This window comes from Pempheris klunzingeri, chromosome 3 (genome assembly GCF_042242105.1).
Source record: "Pempheris klunzingeri isolate RE-2024b chromosome 3, fPemKlu1.hap1, whole genome shotgun sequence".
Classification (NCBI taxonomy): domain Eukaryota; kingdom Metazoa; phylum Chordata; class Actinopteri; order Acropomatiformes; family Pempheridae; genus Pempheris; species Pempheris klunzingeri.
Genome location: NC_092014.1, coordinates 18,082,842 through 18,099,349, shown reverse-complemented (window position 1 = coordinate 18,099,349; position 16,508 = coordinate 18,082,842). Strand labels below are relative to the sequence as shown.

At 43.0% G+C, this 16,508-nt stretch overlaps 2 protein-coding genes across 2 annotated transcripts; both read left to right on the top strand.

Moving 5' to 3' along the window:
* The first annotated feature begins 463 nt into the window (after nt 1-463).
* Nucleotides 464-5,619, top strand: polg2 (polymerase (DNA directed), gamma 2, accessory subunit). Its single transcript, XM_070827812.1, has 8 exons — nt 464-1,308; nt 1,502-1,607; nt 2,852-2,957; nt 3,741-3,923; nt 4,370-4,507; nt 4,662-4,742; nt 4,931-5,016; nt 5,123-5,619. Exons 1-8 carry the CDS (start codon nt 813-815, stop codon nt 5,286-5,288), a joined length of 1,362 nt encoding a protein of 453 aa, XP_070683913.1. The 5' UTR covers nt 464-812; the 3' UTR covers nt 5,289-5,619.
* A 391-nt stretch (nt 5,620-6,010) lies between these two features.
* Nucleotides 6,011-16,047, top strand: srp68 (signal recognition particle 68). The gene is made up of 16 exons (XM_070828234.1): nt 6,011-6,126; nt 6,641-6,707; nt 7,132-7,245; nt 7,814-8,009; nt 8,311-8,393; nt 8,487-8,596; nt 8,724-8,803; nt 9,027-9,167; nt 11,585-11,683; nt 11,845-11,909; nt 12,287-12,440; nt 12,966-13,060; nt 13,179-13,308; nt 13,596-13,671; nt 13,778-13,830; nt 14,006-16,047. The coding sequence occupies exons 1-16, from the start codon at nt 6,039-6,041 to the stop codon at nt 14,231-14,233; spliced, it is 1,779 nt and encodes a 592-aa protein (XP_070684335.1). The 5' UTR covers nt 6,011-6,038; the 3' UTR covers nt 14,234-16,047.
* Nucleotides 16,048-16,508: the final 461 nt, after the last annotated feature.

Here is a 16,508-nt window from a genome sequence, read left to right as displayed (position 1 = left end):
GTCATTCAGTTTAAAAGCCACCCATTGTAAGATACTTTGTAGGCAAATTTAAAAACTACAAATATAGTCTTTGGAACAGCCTTTAGATTCTCATGTAATATCTAAAATAAGATGAGATATTTAAAATTGTTTCAGCAAGTTGTTTACAAGACTGGGACTACTGTAGTGTGTCAGCGCTACCAAGCAACACTCACAATCTGTATGGAAATACTTTTTAAGTATTTATATAGAAAGATTTACAGTTAACTGAATAAATGGACACATTTTTTAACAAAGTTCTCCAGAATATTAAATATGTTAAAATGTACTGAGGTCTGGTTGTCTCAGAAAAACCGGAAGCACAACGTGACAGAAGAGCTCGTAACCCGGATGTACAGATGCCACTTCCGCATCGTACATCACATGTAACTGCTGTGAATTTCAAACATAACATAAATTGAGCGCCAACAGTAGCGAGCAGCTGTCTCTCTTTTAAATGCACCGACAGGCTGTAGCATTTCGCGTTTACTCTGTCAGCTAGCTAAAGTATGCTAGCAGTCAACGCTGAGCAGACGGAGGGTAAAGAAGTCAGCCTCCCTGAGGCTGTATTTTTATGTTCAACAGAGACAGTTAACCGTCTTTTTTGCTTTAAGGGAGGTTTCCTGCTAGATTAAGGGCCTAGCTAGTGTTTGAACTGATTTATTTCCTCTTACGTCTGCCAGTCTTCCAGGTGTATTTCTACTGGTAACGGTGTGTGAGGAGGAGATGTTTGCTCATGAGGACTCATCTCCTCAATAGACAATCTATTCTATAACCATCAGCCACCACTCATCATGCCAACGTACTGTGTCAGAAACGTCCTCTCAAGGCGACTATCCATATTAAAGAGCTCACAGTGCCGTGAAACAGCGGCTCTGCAGCATACCAGGAGGCACAGTGGTACATCACCCAGTGAGGACTTGGGTCAGATCAGGACTTTGCTGCAGCTCTGCGTGGACAGGTACTATGTTTCCCCCGGGCAGACTAATGTGGAGCTGTTTCAGCGTGGGATGAGCTGCAGTTATGGACCTCTGGGCATGGAGCTGAGGAGAAACCTGCTGGAGCAGTGGTGGCACTCGGTGACCAGGTCCACAGCCCGGGTGCTGGGGATCAACACTCTGAGCAGCAGCAAGGACGCTGCAATAGATGGAGGGGGTAAAGTGAGGGTTATTGAGTCTGAACATTTAAAACAAATACTTCAGCAGCAAGAACTGAGCAAGGAGGAGCTCATGCAGAAGGTACAAGCGCTCCTGCAGAGGTCCCCATCTGTGAGAACTGACTTTCTTCAAGGTAGAGAGACCCACAGTTGGTATGATTTGACAAGTAATAGTTGCACTAGTATACTTTTCTTTTTAAAAATACAGTATGAGCCTTGTTGGAGGGAGCCTGAGAATTAAGACTTCCATGTCCAATGAGTGCTTCATTGTAATTTTAGTGCATATGACAAATATACAAAAACAGCAGCAGTGTGGTTTGTTGTCAGGTGCCTTGGAGCAGTTTGTCCCCTCGTTTAAGCTGCTGAACATGAAGCTGCCCTTCGGCCTGGCTGAGACCGGCCTGTGTTTCCAGCCCCCAGATGGCTCTGGTTGGTAAGGCTTCATCTACTGTCTGTCTGTCTGTCGTCTGTCTGTCTGTCTGAAAAAGTTCAGTCTTGCACTACAGATTCTCCAGATAAAATTTTGAACACTTTTCAGACAAATATTTTGCTCCCTCATATTCAATATTTCTCAATCGCCAAGCAATTCCATATCTTTAATAAATCATTAAACCGTTACTTAGAAATATGTACAACTCACTGACTGCTCATCCTATGAAAAGGTCGTCAGTAGGAAAGTGAAATATTTGTATCCAGAGAGATGGATGAGAATACGTCATTTTGGTTAATATGGCTATTTCCAGATACAGACCAGAGTGCACGACTGAAGCTGTCTGCTGTTTTTGTGTTTTGAATAATTCCAGCGAACATGAAGTGTTTTTTCTTACAGTCAGTCAAAAAATCTCTTGTGATTGTGTATATTTTGACGGTTATGATGCCAATAGTTGTTTGCATTCATGTTCTTCTACAGTGTTATTTTAGAGGGCAAACTGGCCCCATTTTTCTATTCTTTTGTGTTTATATCTTTTGTGTGTTTCATAAAAAGATGCTACTACTTAACAGTTAACAGCTAAAACAAATATGTGTATAGTTACTGTAATGATCATGTTGTTAAACCCGATCCTTGTTTTGACAGCCCAAGAATTTAGCCAGAGAATCTCAGAAGCAGTTTATTCAGGTCACAGGTAAAGTACGTGCAGCGCTGAGCTCGTGACAGAGCTCTCGTGGGAGCTCGGTCAGAGGAGCCCCGAACTCAGTAGACGTCTGCTTTTAAAGTGTTCTTGGACAGAGTACCGTACGTAACCGTGTCTAATTGGCCGTTGGGGTTCGTGCGTCACAAGTAGCACGACCCTGAAGTGATGCTTATAATAATCTAACAGTTGTGGATGTTGTTTGCGTAGGCGTGTGTGTGTATGTGTGTGTGTGTGTGTGTGTGTGTGTCTATATATACATATAGATATATATATATAGTCATAACTTTAGAATATGTTGTGCACAACACAACAAACTTTTGGTTCCTACAGTCAAGGACAGTCTGGTACATTCCATCTTTATCTATCTGCTTCTCAAGACAAGGCAGAGTCCCTTGTTCTGTGCATGTCAGAGTGACCTGCACATCCTGTCTTTATCTGGCCACTCTCACAATGAGGGAGAGTCACTATTCTTGAGCAGGTCTAAGACATTTTAAGGTAATACTAAAATTCTAATTTAACAATGTGATGGGTTTTCTTGTTGCAGCCCAGCTCAGGTCACCCAGACATCTCTGGTGTGGTTCTGCTCTCCTCGTACCTCCTCCCAGTGGCTGGATCACTGGGCCCGACAGAGGCTGAAGTGGTGGAGGAAAGTGAGTATTTGAGGCATCTCCCTCAAAACATGTTTGTAGCTATATAAAAAAAAAAAAAGAAAAGAAAACGTTTTCAAGTACACATACTTAACTATTGTTTACAGTTTTGGGTGAACTGGCTCAGTTAGAGAGGTGTGGTGAGAAGCCTCTTGAAAAACACACTCCCTGATCTTCATGTATGGCTACCAAACGCTACCTTTTCCCCCCAGAAAGCAGCTGATGATGTGACTTGAGTTCCAGAAATCAACATTCATACATTCACTAACAAAACTCAAGTCCATCATGGACAACCCCTCTCACCCCCTGCATGAGACTGTGGGGGCCCTCAGCAGCTCTTTCAGCAGCAGGCTGAGGCACCCACTCTGCAAGAAGGAACGCTACCGCAGGTCATTTCTCCCATCAGCCATCAGACTCTATAACACCAGCATCACTGGCTGATGTTAATATACTGCCTACCATCCATGTCATTCCATTCCTGTCTAAAGTGTAAATATCCTATGGTGTAAATATTTATTTCATTTCATCACAATCCATATATTTATATTTATATTTATATTTATTTTTGCTATTTTTTGTCTTTTCTATTGCTTTGTTTTTTCACTCTCCCTGTTTATATTGTTGCTGCTGTAACAAGAAAATTTCCCCCTATGGGGGATCAAATAAAGAAGTCTAAGTCTAAGTCTGAGAAGATTGACTGTCAAGTCAATGAGTGCATATTTAGATTATTACTGCATTAAGATAACTTCAATTACATGAAATCAAGTCAACCACCGTCTCTTCCAGTTCGCCCTGTCTCCGTCAGACTTCAGCAGTAGTGACGTCCCAGAGGACGAGCTGGAGGCGGCGTCTCGTGGCGTGAGGATCATCTACAGCTTCCCGTGGGGACAGGAGCCCCTGGAGACGCTGTGGAGCAGACGAGACACTGAGCTGATGCAGATACACAAAGATGCCCGCTCCAAACTACAGGTCAGTCTGCTTCTTTTATTCAGTTTAGTCTTTTAGTTTTCTATGTCTGCAGTCAGTTTTCTTTTCATTGGTTAAGCTGCTCAAAAGTCACATTAGAGAAGCTTTGCAGCTGCAACATTAATTCATCAATCATGCTTGAGAAATTATTGTAAATAGTAGCCAAATAACACTAAGTCAGAAGATTAGGGTGATGTTAGTTACTGCAGGTTCATTTGGTGATATCTTAAGTACATACTGTACTACTTCTGGTAAAGTATAGGCACCTTCTGTTGCGTTATCGATGCTCTGTGGAATGGAATTGGAATGGAATTTTTAAGGTCACAGTTTGGACTGTTGAAGTAAACATTGTGTTAAATGTCTTCTCCTTTGAAGAAGAAACACAAGCAGCCACTAACTACTGTTGCCTCTCCTCAGTGTGATCACATGTGACGTTGATTGTCTTTCAGTACAGAGATGGTCGTAAGTCAGTTCCTGACGTCGTCTCTGTAACCGGGAACATGGACCGCGGCATGATGGCCTTTCTGTCCAACTCGCTGCAGCAGGTCAAGAAAGAAAACAGCAGGCAGAGGCAGCAACGGACAAAGGTGATGACCAACAGCCGACCCGCAGACGGTCAGCTGGAGGGTTACAGCTTAATTTCCTTCTTTTCTTTTCACCTTCTAACTTGACACTTTCCACATTTTTTGTGATGCGACTCTGTGTGTCCATCACTGACTTTTAGTTCACTGTTGATTTCAGGTTCTGAAGTTGCATCCTGTGTTGACTCCAGTTAAAGTGGCTTTAGACATTGGCAGGGGAGCCACTGTGGAGCTGAGGCAGGTAAGAAAAATGTGTATCAACAGCACAGATCAATGATTCGTTTTTAATCTTGGTTAAATCTGTATTAATCACGTGTTGGGTGAAAACGCTCTAAGCAACTGTGATAGAATCACTACTGAAGTATTTGAACTTGTTCATTATGAAGGCATTGATCATACTAGTTTAATAGGTTTTCAATTATTCTGTAGATTTGTGAAGGGCTCCTGCTGGAGTTGATGGAGGCTAAGATCTCTGCGTGGCCTGGGTATCTCGAAACTCAGCAGCTGAACACAAAGTAAGTGTTAAGTGTTATAATGGAGGCAAAGCTGCTCATTAGGAACTAATTTGCAGTGTTTCTTTGCCGTAGACGTGAAGTGTGTTTCCGTGTCTGCGCATTTTAGGTATGATGAGATGGGAGTGCTTTTCACCGTGGTGATCAGTGAGAACACGCTGGAGAGCGGCCTCCTTCACGTCCGCAGCAGAGACACCACCATCAGAGAGACCATGCACATCTCTGAGATCAAGAACTATCTCTCCAGATACATTTCTGCTGCCGATAACATCTGATTGGACTTTTTGTTTGGAAACCAGAAAGATAGTATGAATGTTTAGCTGCCTGAGTTTTCCATCTCTTCTAGGTGCAAAATTATTGTACAACTACAAGTCGGGGAGAATATTTCTGCTCAACAGAACATTTAATGGAAATGAACTTTTGGGTCAATGTGACCCAAGAAGGAATTGTGGATATTTTTATGTGTTTTGGTATATTTGGATGTGTGGCCATTCTGTACCTCGTTTTAAAGGCCAAGAAACTATTTTTCCTCTCCTCAGTATTTCCAAGGCAAGTAAAGAAATCGTACTTGCATATGATCACATCTGTGTGACTGTGGTATTTACATTGTGGGAGGTTTGGGATAAATGTTTGTCTTTGTCTCTATTAAACAGAATTAAGACAGAATGTCTCGAATATTTTATTTAATTTTTTTGTTCCTTTTGTTCCATGTTAGTTGCTCTAAATTAAGCAATTACTAATTCACACTTGCTAATTATGATCACACTTGGCGTTGTTTAGCATTTACTATTTTACATTACAGTCTATGGCTAGTATCGCTTTTTTTTTTTACCCCAGAAAGGGACGGGGACGTGTCGCAAGCTGAAGTTCCCGGATGTGCCGATTATGAAGCGCACAAGAAGGTGTGTGTACTTGGATCTCGCGAGATTTGGACACAGCTTGGCCCCTCCCTGCGCCGTCATTGGTCCCTGGTCTACTGACTGACTGAGCATGTGTATGCACCGCCTAGCTGTTAGCATTTAGAGATGGCCGCAGACAAGCAAAACGAAGCTAAAGTTTCCCCAGTGGATGAAAATAAAGAAAATTCACCGGATGGAGGACTTGGACTGGAAAGTATCCTTCACAGCAGCAGATGTTTAGTGGCGGGTTTGTGTGTAGTCCAGCGAATCTGGCTCCTTTAGCTCTGGTGCTAACGTTAGCTAGCTGGTTAGCTCTGCTAATGGTAGAGGATAACGGTAGCTAGCGTTAGCTTTGTTAGGCTACGTGTCATACTGAAGCAGGCTGTCAATGGCAGGCATGAAAAGCTGGTTTATTTGGCTTGTCACAAGCTCTTTTGGGCTTAAGGACGTTAAGGCGACTGAAAACGTGAAGTTATTGTGTGCTGCTATCGACGTGTTGATTTGTTCTCTTTTAACTGTTGTGGTTAACCTTTGAGTTTCAGTAACGGCTAACTTACGTTGCTGTTTCTGCAACATATCGCAGCACCACAGTCAGACTTTCTGGGTCCGATCATCTAGTGCTACCATGTCTGACACATTCAGACTTTAATATCAGTCATAGATAATCCCCCATAGAAGCCCATGTGTGTCTAATATAGAAAAGATTGTCCTTTAACAGTTGATCTCAGTTTTGCAAATAATCAAGGAGTCCCAGCAGCAGCATGGGCTCAGGCACGGAGACTACCAGAGATACAGGTGAGTCATGTCCACTCACACTTGGACCTTTAAAACCACACTACCTGGACCTGAGCTGCAGAGATGTCTGTGGTGAACGGCCCTGTATAACTGTTCAGACAGAGGTGCACAATTTCCCCATTGTCACAATGGGCATTTCCATTGACAATTAAAGTGACTTTTTTTTTCAAAATGTACATATATACACATATATATAAATAAATAATACCACCACTAACTGCAGCCTCAATATTTAACGTGTAATTGAATTAACATCTCTGACAGTTTCAACAAAATCTGAACATTATGGCATTGTGAAGACAATCTATGACACAACCTTTTGTGTACATTTGCCTTAGGTTGTGTAGGTGTACCAAGATGAAGTTGAACATGGAGGCATTATTGTTTTACTGTAATATAACAGTCTTTGTGTAACTGTATCCAGGGGCTACTGCTCCCGCAGACTGCGTCGCCTACGCAAGACTCTCGGCTTCAAGATGGGAAACCGACACAAGTTCATTGGGAAGAAAATAAGTGTGGAAATGCTCTCTGACAGCAGGTGAGGAATGGACTGTCCGAACCCTCATGTGAAGTTAACTAAGACCAGTTTGAAGTACGATCCCTGTGTTTGAGGCAGGGTAACCACAGAGGAGTTTGGTCTGTTTCAATCAAAATGTAGCTGTGTTTTGTTACATACGAAAGACATGAGTCTGCAGCTGATTTGGAGCAAATCACTGCCAAACCACAGAATGAATCCAGACCTTTTGATGCATATGTTTGCTCTATGTAATATATTTACCTTATCGACTTTGGATGGGAGTGCAGTTATTGGACTAGAAGTTCAAGACAGGCTTTTCAGGCTTTTTATTTAAATTGTATTAATTTATATGTATATCGCTGTTTGACGGAATAGTTCACTATTTAGATCAAGAAATAAAATAAGTTGTAGAGAGCCTAATTGATTTGAGTATATGTAATTTACCAAATCCATATGGTAGTTGACAAGCTCAAAAATGTAACTTTAAAATCCGTAAAGTTCTCGGATTTGACTTTAGAAAAGGTGTAGAAACCCTGAGTGGTGAAAATGTGCTACCAAACAACTCACACAGCGACCTCCCCTCCCTCAGGTACCTGTTGCTGGTTTTGATGGAGGCCGAGCGTGCATGGAGTTACGCCATGCAGCTGAAGCAGGAGGCCAATACAGAGCCACGTAAGCGCTTCCACCTGCTGGCACGACTACGTAAGGCTGCCAAGCACAGCGAGAAGCTGGAGAAGCTCTGTGAGAGCCACCGTGTCGACGCCAAGACCAAACTTGAAGCTCAGGTAGGCATAACAGAGTCACCTTCATCCTGGTTCTTAGAAACGTCCTGCAGGTTTAAAGAATAAGGTGTAAATATGTTCTTTGAGACCGTAGCCTTAAGGGTCCATAAGTGTTCTCAACTTTAGTTGCATCGTCCTTTGTCACTAGCAACCACGTGTATAAAACATTTCCTGTGAATAAAAATAAAGTGACTAACATTGTTGATGGATAGACTTTATTATTCAAAGGTGTGTCACAGGGAGCAAAAATCTGATTCTTCATGTTCTTGCAACAAGCACCGATTTTATGTGTTTTTTATTTCAGGCCTACACTGCATACCTGACTGGTATGGTGGAGTTTGAGCTGCAGGAGTGGAAGTGTGCCATGGAGGCCTTTAACAAGTGCAAGTGAGTTGTCCAGTCACTGGTTATGTGTTTGTCATGCATGACTTTTTATGTCTGTTGGGGAAATTTAAAACAACCCCATTTTCGCCTTGTTAGGACCATCTATGAGAAGTTGGCCAGTGCGTTCACCGAGGAGCTGGCAGTTCTGTATCGCCAGCGCGTGGACGAGATATCACCCAACATCCGCTACTGTGCTTACAACATTGGTGAGTAACACACACACGGGTGGGAGAAAACTGATCCCTCTCAACACGACTCACTGTCATCTCAGATTCATCTAGACATACTGAGACATTGTTCCCAAACAGATTTTTTTCCTCCAACCGATTGCAGGTGACCAGAACGCCATCAATGACTTGATGCAGATGAGACTGACCGGTGGAGGAGGAGGCATGATGGCTGAGAAACTAGAGGTGAACATCCAGCAGTGGGACATTAGTTCATATACTCGTATCATCAGTTGTATTTTATAAACTTATGTGTAATGTTCATGTCAGTGATGGGACACACGCACATGCTCCCCTAATGTGCTCTTAATAAAAAATAAGCAGAGCTTGAAGATTGAATATTCGTTGGTGAAGTCCAAGGAGGTCTATGTTTTATAGAAACTCAATTGTTTGTTTCTTTTTCTCTCAGGCCCTCATCACTCAGGCAAGAACCAAGCAGGCAGCCACCATGAGTGAGGTGGAGTGGCGAGGGCGGACGGTGCCTGTGAAGATCGACAAGGCCCGCATCTTCCTGTTGGGTCTGGCAGACAATGAGGCTGCTATCGCTCAGGTCAGCATTTCGTCAGGTCCTTTACTTGTTGTCAGCAGCTCTTCATTACTACATGCATCGGTTGCCGACCCCCGGCCTATACCAACACCGAGTTTACTATAAACAGAATCGCATACACTTTCCTCTCTTTGTGCTTAAACATGGATGTAATTGCACCCTCTACGTTTCAATTCCAGCTAAGGGAAGTGCCACATCAGAAAATGCACCCTGAAGAGATCATTATAAAATCCTTCTTCCTTCCAACAGTTCCTTAAACTTTCAGCAGGTGGCACTCCCCTCTTTACAGTCTCACACGTTCCCTCACAGCCGCCTCAGCTCATTCCTCGTGCTCTCTTATGCCCCGGACTCAGCACACCCCGCAGACACACCTGTCACACCCACAGCCACTCAGGTCTCTGGCATGCAGCCTCCATCATCGTACAACTGCATTCTGTGCATTTTCAGCCCACACAAGAATACAGGACCACACCCAGCAGGTCTCTGTGGACAGATTTGTATTATCACCTGTAAATGCCCCTCAGTTTCAAGTGGCCCCTTTTTTGGACTCAGCTGTAGTGTTACCACCCATTGTTAAGCTAATAGTCACTGTCTCTGTGGGAAGCCACTTTGAAGCCAACAATAATAATCACGGTATATAATATATTGATATTATAGTGAGGCATACATAATAAAATAGCATACCAATTAGCTGTCTTTGTGAGTGATAGAGGGGAGGAGGTTGTAAAATTAACAATCTTGGCTGCCACTTGTCCTAAGCTGTTCAGTAGAGAGTCACACCAACACCTTAAGCACCCCCTGTGTGTTACACATGATGCCCAGCATCTGTAGAGAGGAAACGCTGTATTAGGCCATGAGTCATTCCTTCCATTAATCGGTGTGTCCGTCCAGCCCTTCGTCTAAACGGAAGATGCTCAACAGGTCGATCTGGTCTTGTGAGGCGTTGCCAGGGTGTTGGCGCAAGTGGCACTACATAACATCAGACTTGTGGGTGTATGAGAGCGGCCTTATCACTCGTTTATTAATTATCACTACGTGGAATTTTCTTGTAACACTCCACTGTGTTGCTTCACAAGGCTGTTTGGCCCTCATTATCATTTCATCCACAAAAGTGCTCAAAACGGCTTAACGACAACATTTCGTCATGGTCGTCAAGTCCCGCACGGCCCCTTTTTATTTTATTTTTTAAAAATGAACTTAGTCGGTCCTGTAGATCTCGTAGAACATAGTAGTAACACAGGTCTATTGTGTTGTATTATGTCGACGAAAGAAAGGTGAGGTGAAGAACAATCCTGTCATTCACAAAGATTTGAACCCTGAAACTCCAGAGTGTCTGATTGCTGATGAGTTGTGTGCAGGAATGTATCTTCAGCCTGCCGGGCCACATACCTGCATCTCTCCCTCAGTTTGCCACTGTCGCATTTGTCCTTAGATTGTCACTCTTTGTCTCAGACTGCTTTGTCTCCTAACGGATTAAATGTTATGTTTGCTTGAGTGACTTTTATTAAGTAAGTAAGTAGAAGTGGTTGTAAGTGTGCACGTCTCAATGCTCAGAGAGAGGCCACTGTCTGTTTATGTTTGTTTTACATTTTTAAGATATTTCTTGTGTAACAACTCAGAATAGGGGAACTTGTAAATTTCCACAGGCTACAGTTCAGGTTCAAGTTTGCTACAGAGAAAATTTCAATGCATCCTGACACATACACACACTTCTTCCCCTCCCAAATTCCTCTCCGCATTGAAAACCTTTGACATAGTTTCATGGTCTTTTCTTTCCTTAAAGCTTTCTCTGCCCATAATCATGTCTTATCTACATGTTGTATGCGCATATGTATATAATTATTTTTAGGATATATGGGAATGTGGATTAGTATAGACTGGTGCAGACCTACAGTTTTCTGTTCTGCTTAGTTAGTTTGCTGTAGTGAGCTAATGCTGGTGCCTAAACCCACTCGTACTACTGATAGTACACAATCACTTCAACCTTCAAGTTGACAGTAAACACATTTTAATGTGAAGTCAGTGTTCTTTTACTTTTAAACCAGAAACGTTGCCTGTGGTATTCACTGTTATCTCGCATAAGAGATGAATTACTCCATAGTTTTATCTAAAACTATACACCTTTTGAAGATGTCGTACAGAAAGTTTCATGTTTAACAAAGCTTGATAAAGGAGAAGAGCTTAGAGAGTAAGACTTATGTCGCATCCATGAAGCTCAGTACTATTGATAGTCCCCGTATCTGTAATGCCACCGCTGGAACTGTGGATGTCTCCTCTTACGATTGGCCTCAAGATTTAAAACGATCTCAATCAGTTCCACACACGGAGGTTCACAGATTACAAATTTGGTATTTTTAAATGTTGCAGTTAGTGTGGGTTTGTTCTGCTATAGATCTTGAATAAGTGTTTCTGTTGTGCAGGCATCTAACGAGGAGACCAAAGAGCATCTGTATGAGACCTTGCTGGCAGAGTGCAGAGACACCATCCAGGCTGTGAAAGAGGAGCTCAAGAGCGAGGCGGTAAGATGTACCAGGTTAAAAAAAATTAACATGTTTGTGACCTAGATGTTTGCTTCTGAGTCAGTGTTGTTCGTTTGAGTTACAGCTTAGTAACAGTTCAGACATGTGACATTAAAACAGGAATGTGACAAAGTATTTTGAAATATTGCTCATCCTTGTAGAAGCAGCGAGAGAGGAGCTCCGATGCCGACAGTGGCAAGGTGTCCAACCTGCAGTTCCTGCACAGGTAAAAGAAACACTCATACCTGAAGCATAGACTCAAGTCAAGACATCTAAACATGCTTGGACAACATGCAAGGATCTTTAGACTTTTTTAGATGGTCACTGTGTAGGATGAGGCGATCATACAGCTGCCACCAACATTATTTTCCTTATTGATTTGTCTGCCAATTATTTCTTCAATCAATAGGTTTGTCTGAGAAAAGTAAAGAGAAAAATGTCCATTCCAGTTTCCCAGAGCCTAATGTGGGCTCCTCACACTCCCTCTTGTCTGACCAACAGTCAAAAATGCAAAATACATTCATTCTGTTATCGACCATTACGGCGAATCACAGCAAATCTTGCAAAGAATGTGATAAATGTGCGTTTGGTCTCCTCTCTTAGTTACCTGACCTACATCAAGCTGTGTACGCTGGTCAAGAGGAATGAGAGCATGGCCCATACTCTGCAGGCTAAACTGAAGGAGCCTGAAGCCGACGAGAACAAGAGAGGGCCTCGTCCACAGGACCTCATCCGCCTCTACGACATCATCCTGCAGGTAAACGTCCAAAGCACATAATGTGATGTGTTAAATCTGTATGCATGGAGAAGTTGTTTTAAAAAGTTGGGTAGAAGTGCATCTCTGTGCTCATAAATCAAAACAAAGGTCACTGCCTTACTCTCTCATACATGATAGGTTCTTAGCTTCCTGTTTTTTGGCTACTCACAGTAGGCGTGTGTGTGTGATGAGTTGTTTTAATCTGTGGTGTCAACAGTGAGGTGATGTGTACTTAGCCTTGTTTGATAGTCTCTGTCACATCCTTCTCACAGTCTAAAGGTGTTTCCACCAAAGGCGAAGTAAATTATTTGCATGAGCGAATTACCCATCTCCCATCAGTGCGTTTACTCACACAAGTAATGCGAATAAACGGAAATGATTTGGCAAACAAATTGGGCGAGTAACATAAGGCGAATATTGGGTTTGTGTCTGGAAACGCACCTTAACTCACCTTCTCTGTCTCTTCCCATGTCCACATTCGGTCTCGCCCGTCGCCTCCCTAACTTTGTCTGTCCATCTCTCCAGAGTCTGGCTGAGCTCTCAACCCTGCAGGGTCTGGAGGACGACCACACCTTCCAGAAGGAGGTGTCTCTCAAGATGCTGGTCTACAAGGCCTACAGGTCAGACGTCTTTGGTTTAAAGGTTTTACCTGCACCCCCTAATCAAAAAATGCCTCATAGGTTCAAATAGCACACTGGTGTAATGTTAGCGTGACCGTTCCTTCTCAACCCCTCTCAGGTGTTTCTTCATAGCCCAGTCTTATGTGCTGGTGAAGAAGTGGAGTGAGGCGCTGGTGCTGTATGAGAGGGTGCTGAAATATGCCAAAGAGGTCCAGTCTAAGGCCAAGAGCCTCAACAACAGTCTCAAGGTTAGTCAAAGAAAAACTGACTACTTCTGGCATACTCTGTCAGATAGACATTTGTGCTGGGAGTCTCCCAGTAATGCACGTTTGAATATACAACCCATCATGAAACGGTCTCCTTACACACATGTTTACATAAACACGGCAAATAAAAAGGAAATTCACTTCAGGAAATGCACTCAGGTTGTTAAACTGATCCTGAATCATTTTTTGCGCTCTAATCAGTCTTAGACAGCTTAGCAGCATCTGCACCCGACCAGAAAACCTCACTGACGTTTCTCTGGTTTCTGCAGGATCTCCCTGACGTTCAGGAGCTCATTGCCGAGGTCAACGCTGAAAAATACTCCCTTCAAGCTGCTGCTATTTTAGGTGAGAGCGCCGTTTTCCATCCAGCTCCGTTTATTTTAATCATCGGAGAACCCATGTAGTCCCCTTCCTTTCTGCTCCGCCTCACTCTGTTGGAAATGTATTTCAGACACAGATGAGACTGCTGAAGCTCCCTCTCAGCAGCAGGTGAAAGACAACACGGTAAGAGGACAAAATCCAGAGACATGCCACACCGTTATGATAAATGCTGCCCTAGCTAGATACATCTGTAAAAAACCAGAGTTTTGATAGCATGATGGAGTTTTCACTCTGAACTCAGTTATCTGTTCCGAACATAATGCTCACTTTTTCGTTCACTCCTTCCTCCTTCATGCAGCCCCTGTGCAGCCGCCTGGAGACCTTCCGCCTCGACCCCACCCTCGTGGGAAAGCAGCCCAACCTGGTCCAGTTCCCTCCTGACTTCCAGCCAATCCCCTGCAAGCCCCTTTTCTTCGACCTCGCTCTCAACCACGTGGCCTTCCCACCCTTGGATGACAAGGTGGAGCAGAAGGGCAAGGGCGGCCTCACCGGCTACATCAAGGGCATCTTTGGCTTTGGCAGCTAAATCAGTCATCAAGGCTTCGGTCTCCCCTCCGGAGCCACAAGGCCCCAAGTTTACCACAAACAACCAGGCGTGGGTCAGTTGTTAATTAGAATAATTTCAGTTACTTTTAAGCGTAATTTTTCTTTTTTTTTAATTGCAAGGAGGATGGAGTTTGCAGTTCGGGGGAAGGCAGAGTGAGAATAATCCCTCAAGAACGATTATAGAAAAGTAATTTTAAGTAGCAATATGAGTCCACCTGCCACCTTTTTAATAACAACATCAGGCTGCGTGGGTCCTATCACACCTCCTTAATTTGAGCTCTGGAGGCGTCTCTGACTTTCAAGTTTTATTGGTTACCATGCCATGGTCTGAGGCACCATTAGTTATTGTAATTTTTTCAGTGATATGTAAGCGCCTTTATGTAATTGTCTCAGTTCTTTGTCCACGTGAGACATCTTTGTTTCTTAAACATAAAATTTACAAAGAGCAGTTTTGTTATGGCGCTTACTTTGACACACAGCAGTGCTCATCAGACGCCATAGGTTCCCTGTAGTGTGGCAAACTGAAGCTGTTTTTATTCATCATGACAGCTTCAGAAGACTTCAGCTGCGTCTCATTTCTTCCCTTCGCTCTGGTCTCTCCTCCTTTGTCACTGTGCATTAAGACACCAGTTTGTGATTCACAACTTCACATCATACACTGACAAGTCAGACCACCACAGCTTTCTCCACACACACGTGTCACCGCTGCACCCATAAAGGACCCTGCAGACTGCTCGAGAAAAAGAGGAACACATCAGGGTGGCAATGCAGCATTTAAGATGTGATTTGCTGTTAAAAAGCACAAGGAGGACTTCTCGACACTTTTGTAGTCTGTTTTTGGTAAATGGCTTCAGAGCAGTAACGTTACCGAGGAAGCTTTGAGTTAAGAAAAGAGGTAAGGGAAGAACTGGGGAAAAGCTATAGGTACAGCAACAGGTTAATGAAAGACAAAGCCATGAATTGACATCTGACATACTGTTTTTCCCCAAAAAAAGGATGGTTCTGTGTTTTTAACCAACTCCAGCCTTCACAGATCATATCGTACATGCTGCCTGTACGACATCTAGCTCTAAACTTACATCATGTTAAACAAGGGTCCAACTGCTTCAGCCCGTCTAGATGGGAGAATTTTAAAACGCCCATTAACATCTCACATTTTCAAGGCACGTGTTTTCTACATTGGAGTCAGCTGGCTGATGATGGTGCAGCTCTTCAGACTGGGATCAGTCCCTGTATTGTTTTTATTTTGACACTTTAATCTCATTTGAGCAAAGTCTCTGTTGTAGGACAGCAGTAGCCATCAAAGGACGTGATGTAGTTTTTAGCAGCCTTCTGTTCGTCACACCGCCACGCCTGTCATGAGTAGGACTAAGAGTTTTTCATCACCAGTGGCATGTCTGTGGATGTACTGTAATGCTACAAAGATCTTTTGTTGTCACTTTGCTGGCCGTAACGTCCACACCAAAGCAGCTCATTTCCTCTGATCTTTAAGGGACCTGGTTTGAAACCTGGTTAAACACTAGCTAACTGTTTCAGTGTCACGCACCCTCTCGTACATTTAACTGTTAACTAATTTTATGTGTCTTTGGTTTTCGTTTTTTCTTTTTTCCCCTTCAGTGTTTTATGTTAAAGAATAAAGATGGACGTGCTGGAGTAGATCCAGCACTTTACCTCGATTTGCCTGGAAAACGGTCATGATCAATAATTGTTGGACACATAAGTGGAAATGAAATTAAGAGAATGTATGATTTGATTTCATTTTCAGGCCTATAATTAAAATATATTTGCACCAAATACTGCTTTTTGTTTTGACATTTTTAGTCAGTTTCCCCAGAAAATTCAGTGATTTTGTTAGTACTATAAAATCAGGCTTCACATTTAAAGGTAAAGGAGTTGTGAAGGAAGAACAGTTGTTTGACTGTGACACCTCCACCCCGGGAGTGGGTGTGTTGATAGGAGTGCATAGGATGCCTGAGCAGGGTGTGACTGTAGTTTTAGTTTGTGTATATGCATTTTCATAAGTATGAATAATTACACCCGCACACATGGTACCTGCTGTCTTATCTGCCGGCTGTCATCACTGTCTGTCATTCTGCGCACATTCCTTTGTTTCTCCAGAAACACAGAAATGTGCTCTGCCTGGATGGACTGAAGATATTTGTGTTGATGAGGTCGAGATAAAAGCTTATTTACAGGAAAAAAAAACCCAAAGATACGGCACAGTGTAGTCTGCTCGGGACATGGAAGAAAATCTT

What these genes read in the sequence shown, in the direction of transcription:
- polg2 (XM_070827812.1), top strand. Translation starts at nt 813, where the DNA reads ATGCCAACGTACTGTGTCAGAAACGTCCTCTCAAGGCGACTATCCATA. An exon ending in GAGAACTGACTTTCTTCAAG is followed by an intron (nt 1,309 to 1,501) that starts GTAGAGAGACCC and finishes GTTTGTTGTCAG; the next exon opens with GTGCCTTGGAGCAGTTTGTC. An exon ending in CCCCCAGATGGCTCTGGTTG is followed by an intron (nt 1,608 to 2,851) that starts GTAAGGCTTCAT and finishes TTCTTGTTGCAG; the next exon opens with CCCAGCTCAGGTCACCCAGA.
- srp68 (XM_070828234.1), top strand. Translation starts at nt 6,039, where the DNA reads ATGGCCGCAGACAAGCAAAACGAAGCTAAAGTTTCCCCAGTGGATGAA. An exon ending in AACCTGCAGTTCCTGCACAG is followed by an intron (nt 11,910 to 12,286) that starts GTAAAAGAAACA and finishes CTCCTCTCTTAG; the next exon opens with TTACCTGACCTACATCAAGC. An exon ending in TCAAGCTGCTGCTATTTTAG is followed by an intron (nt 13,672 to 13,777) that starts GTGAGAGCGCCG and finishes AATGTATTTCAG; the next exon opens with ACACAGATGAGACTGCTGAA.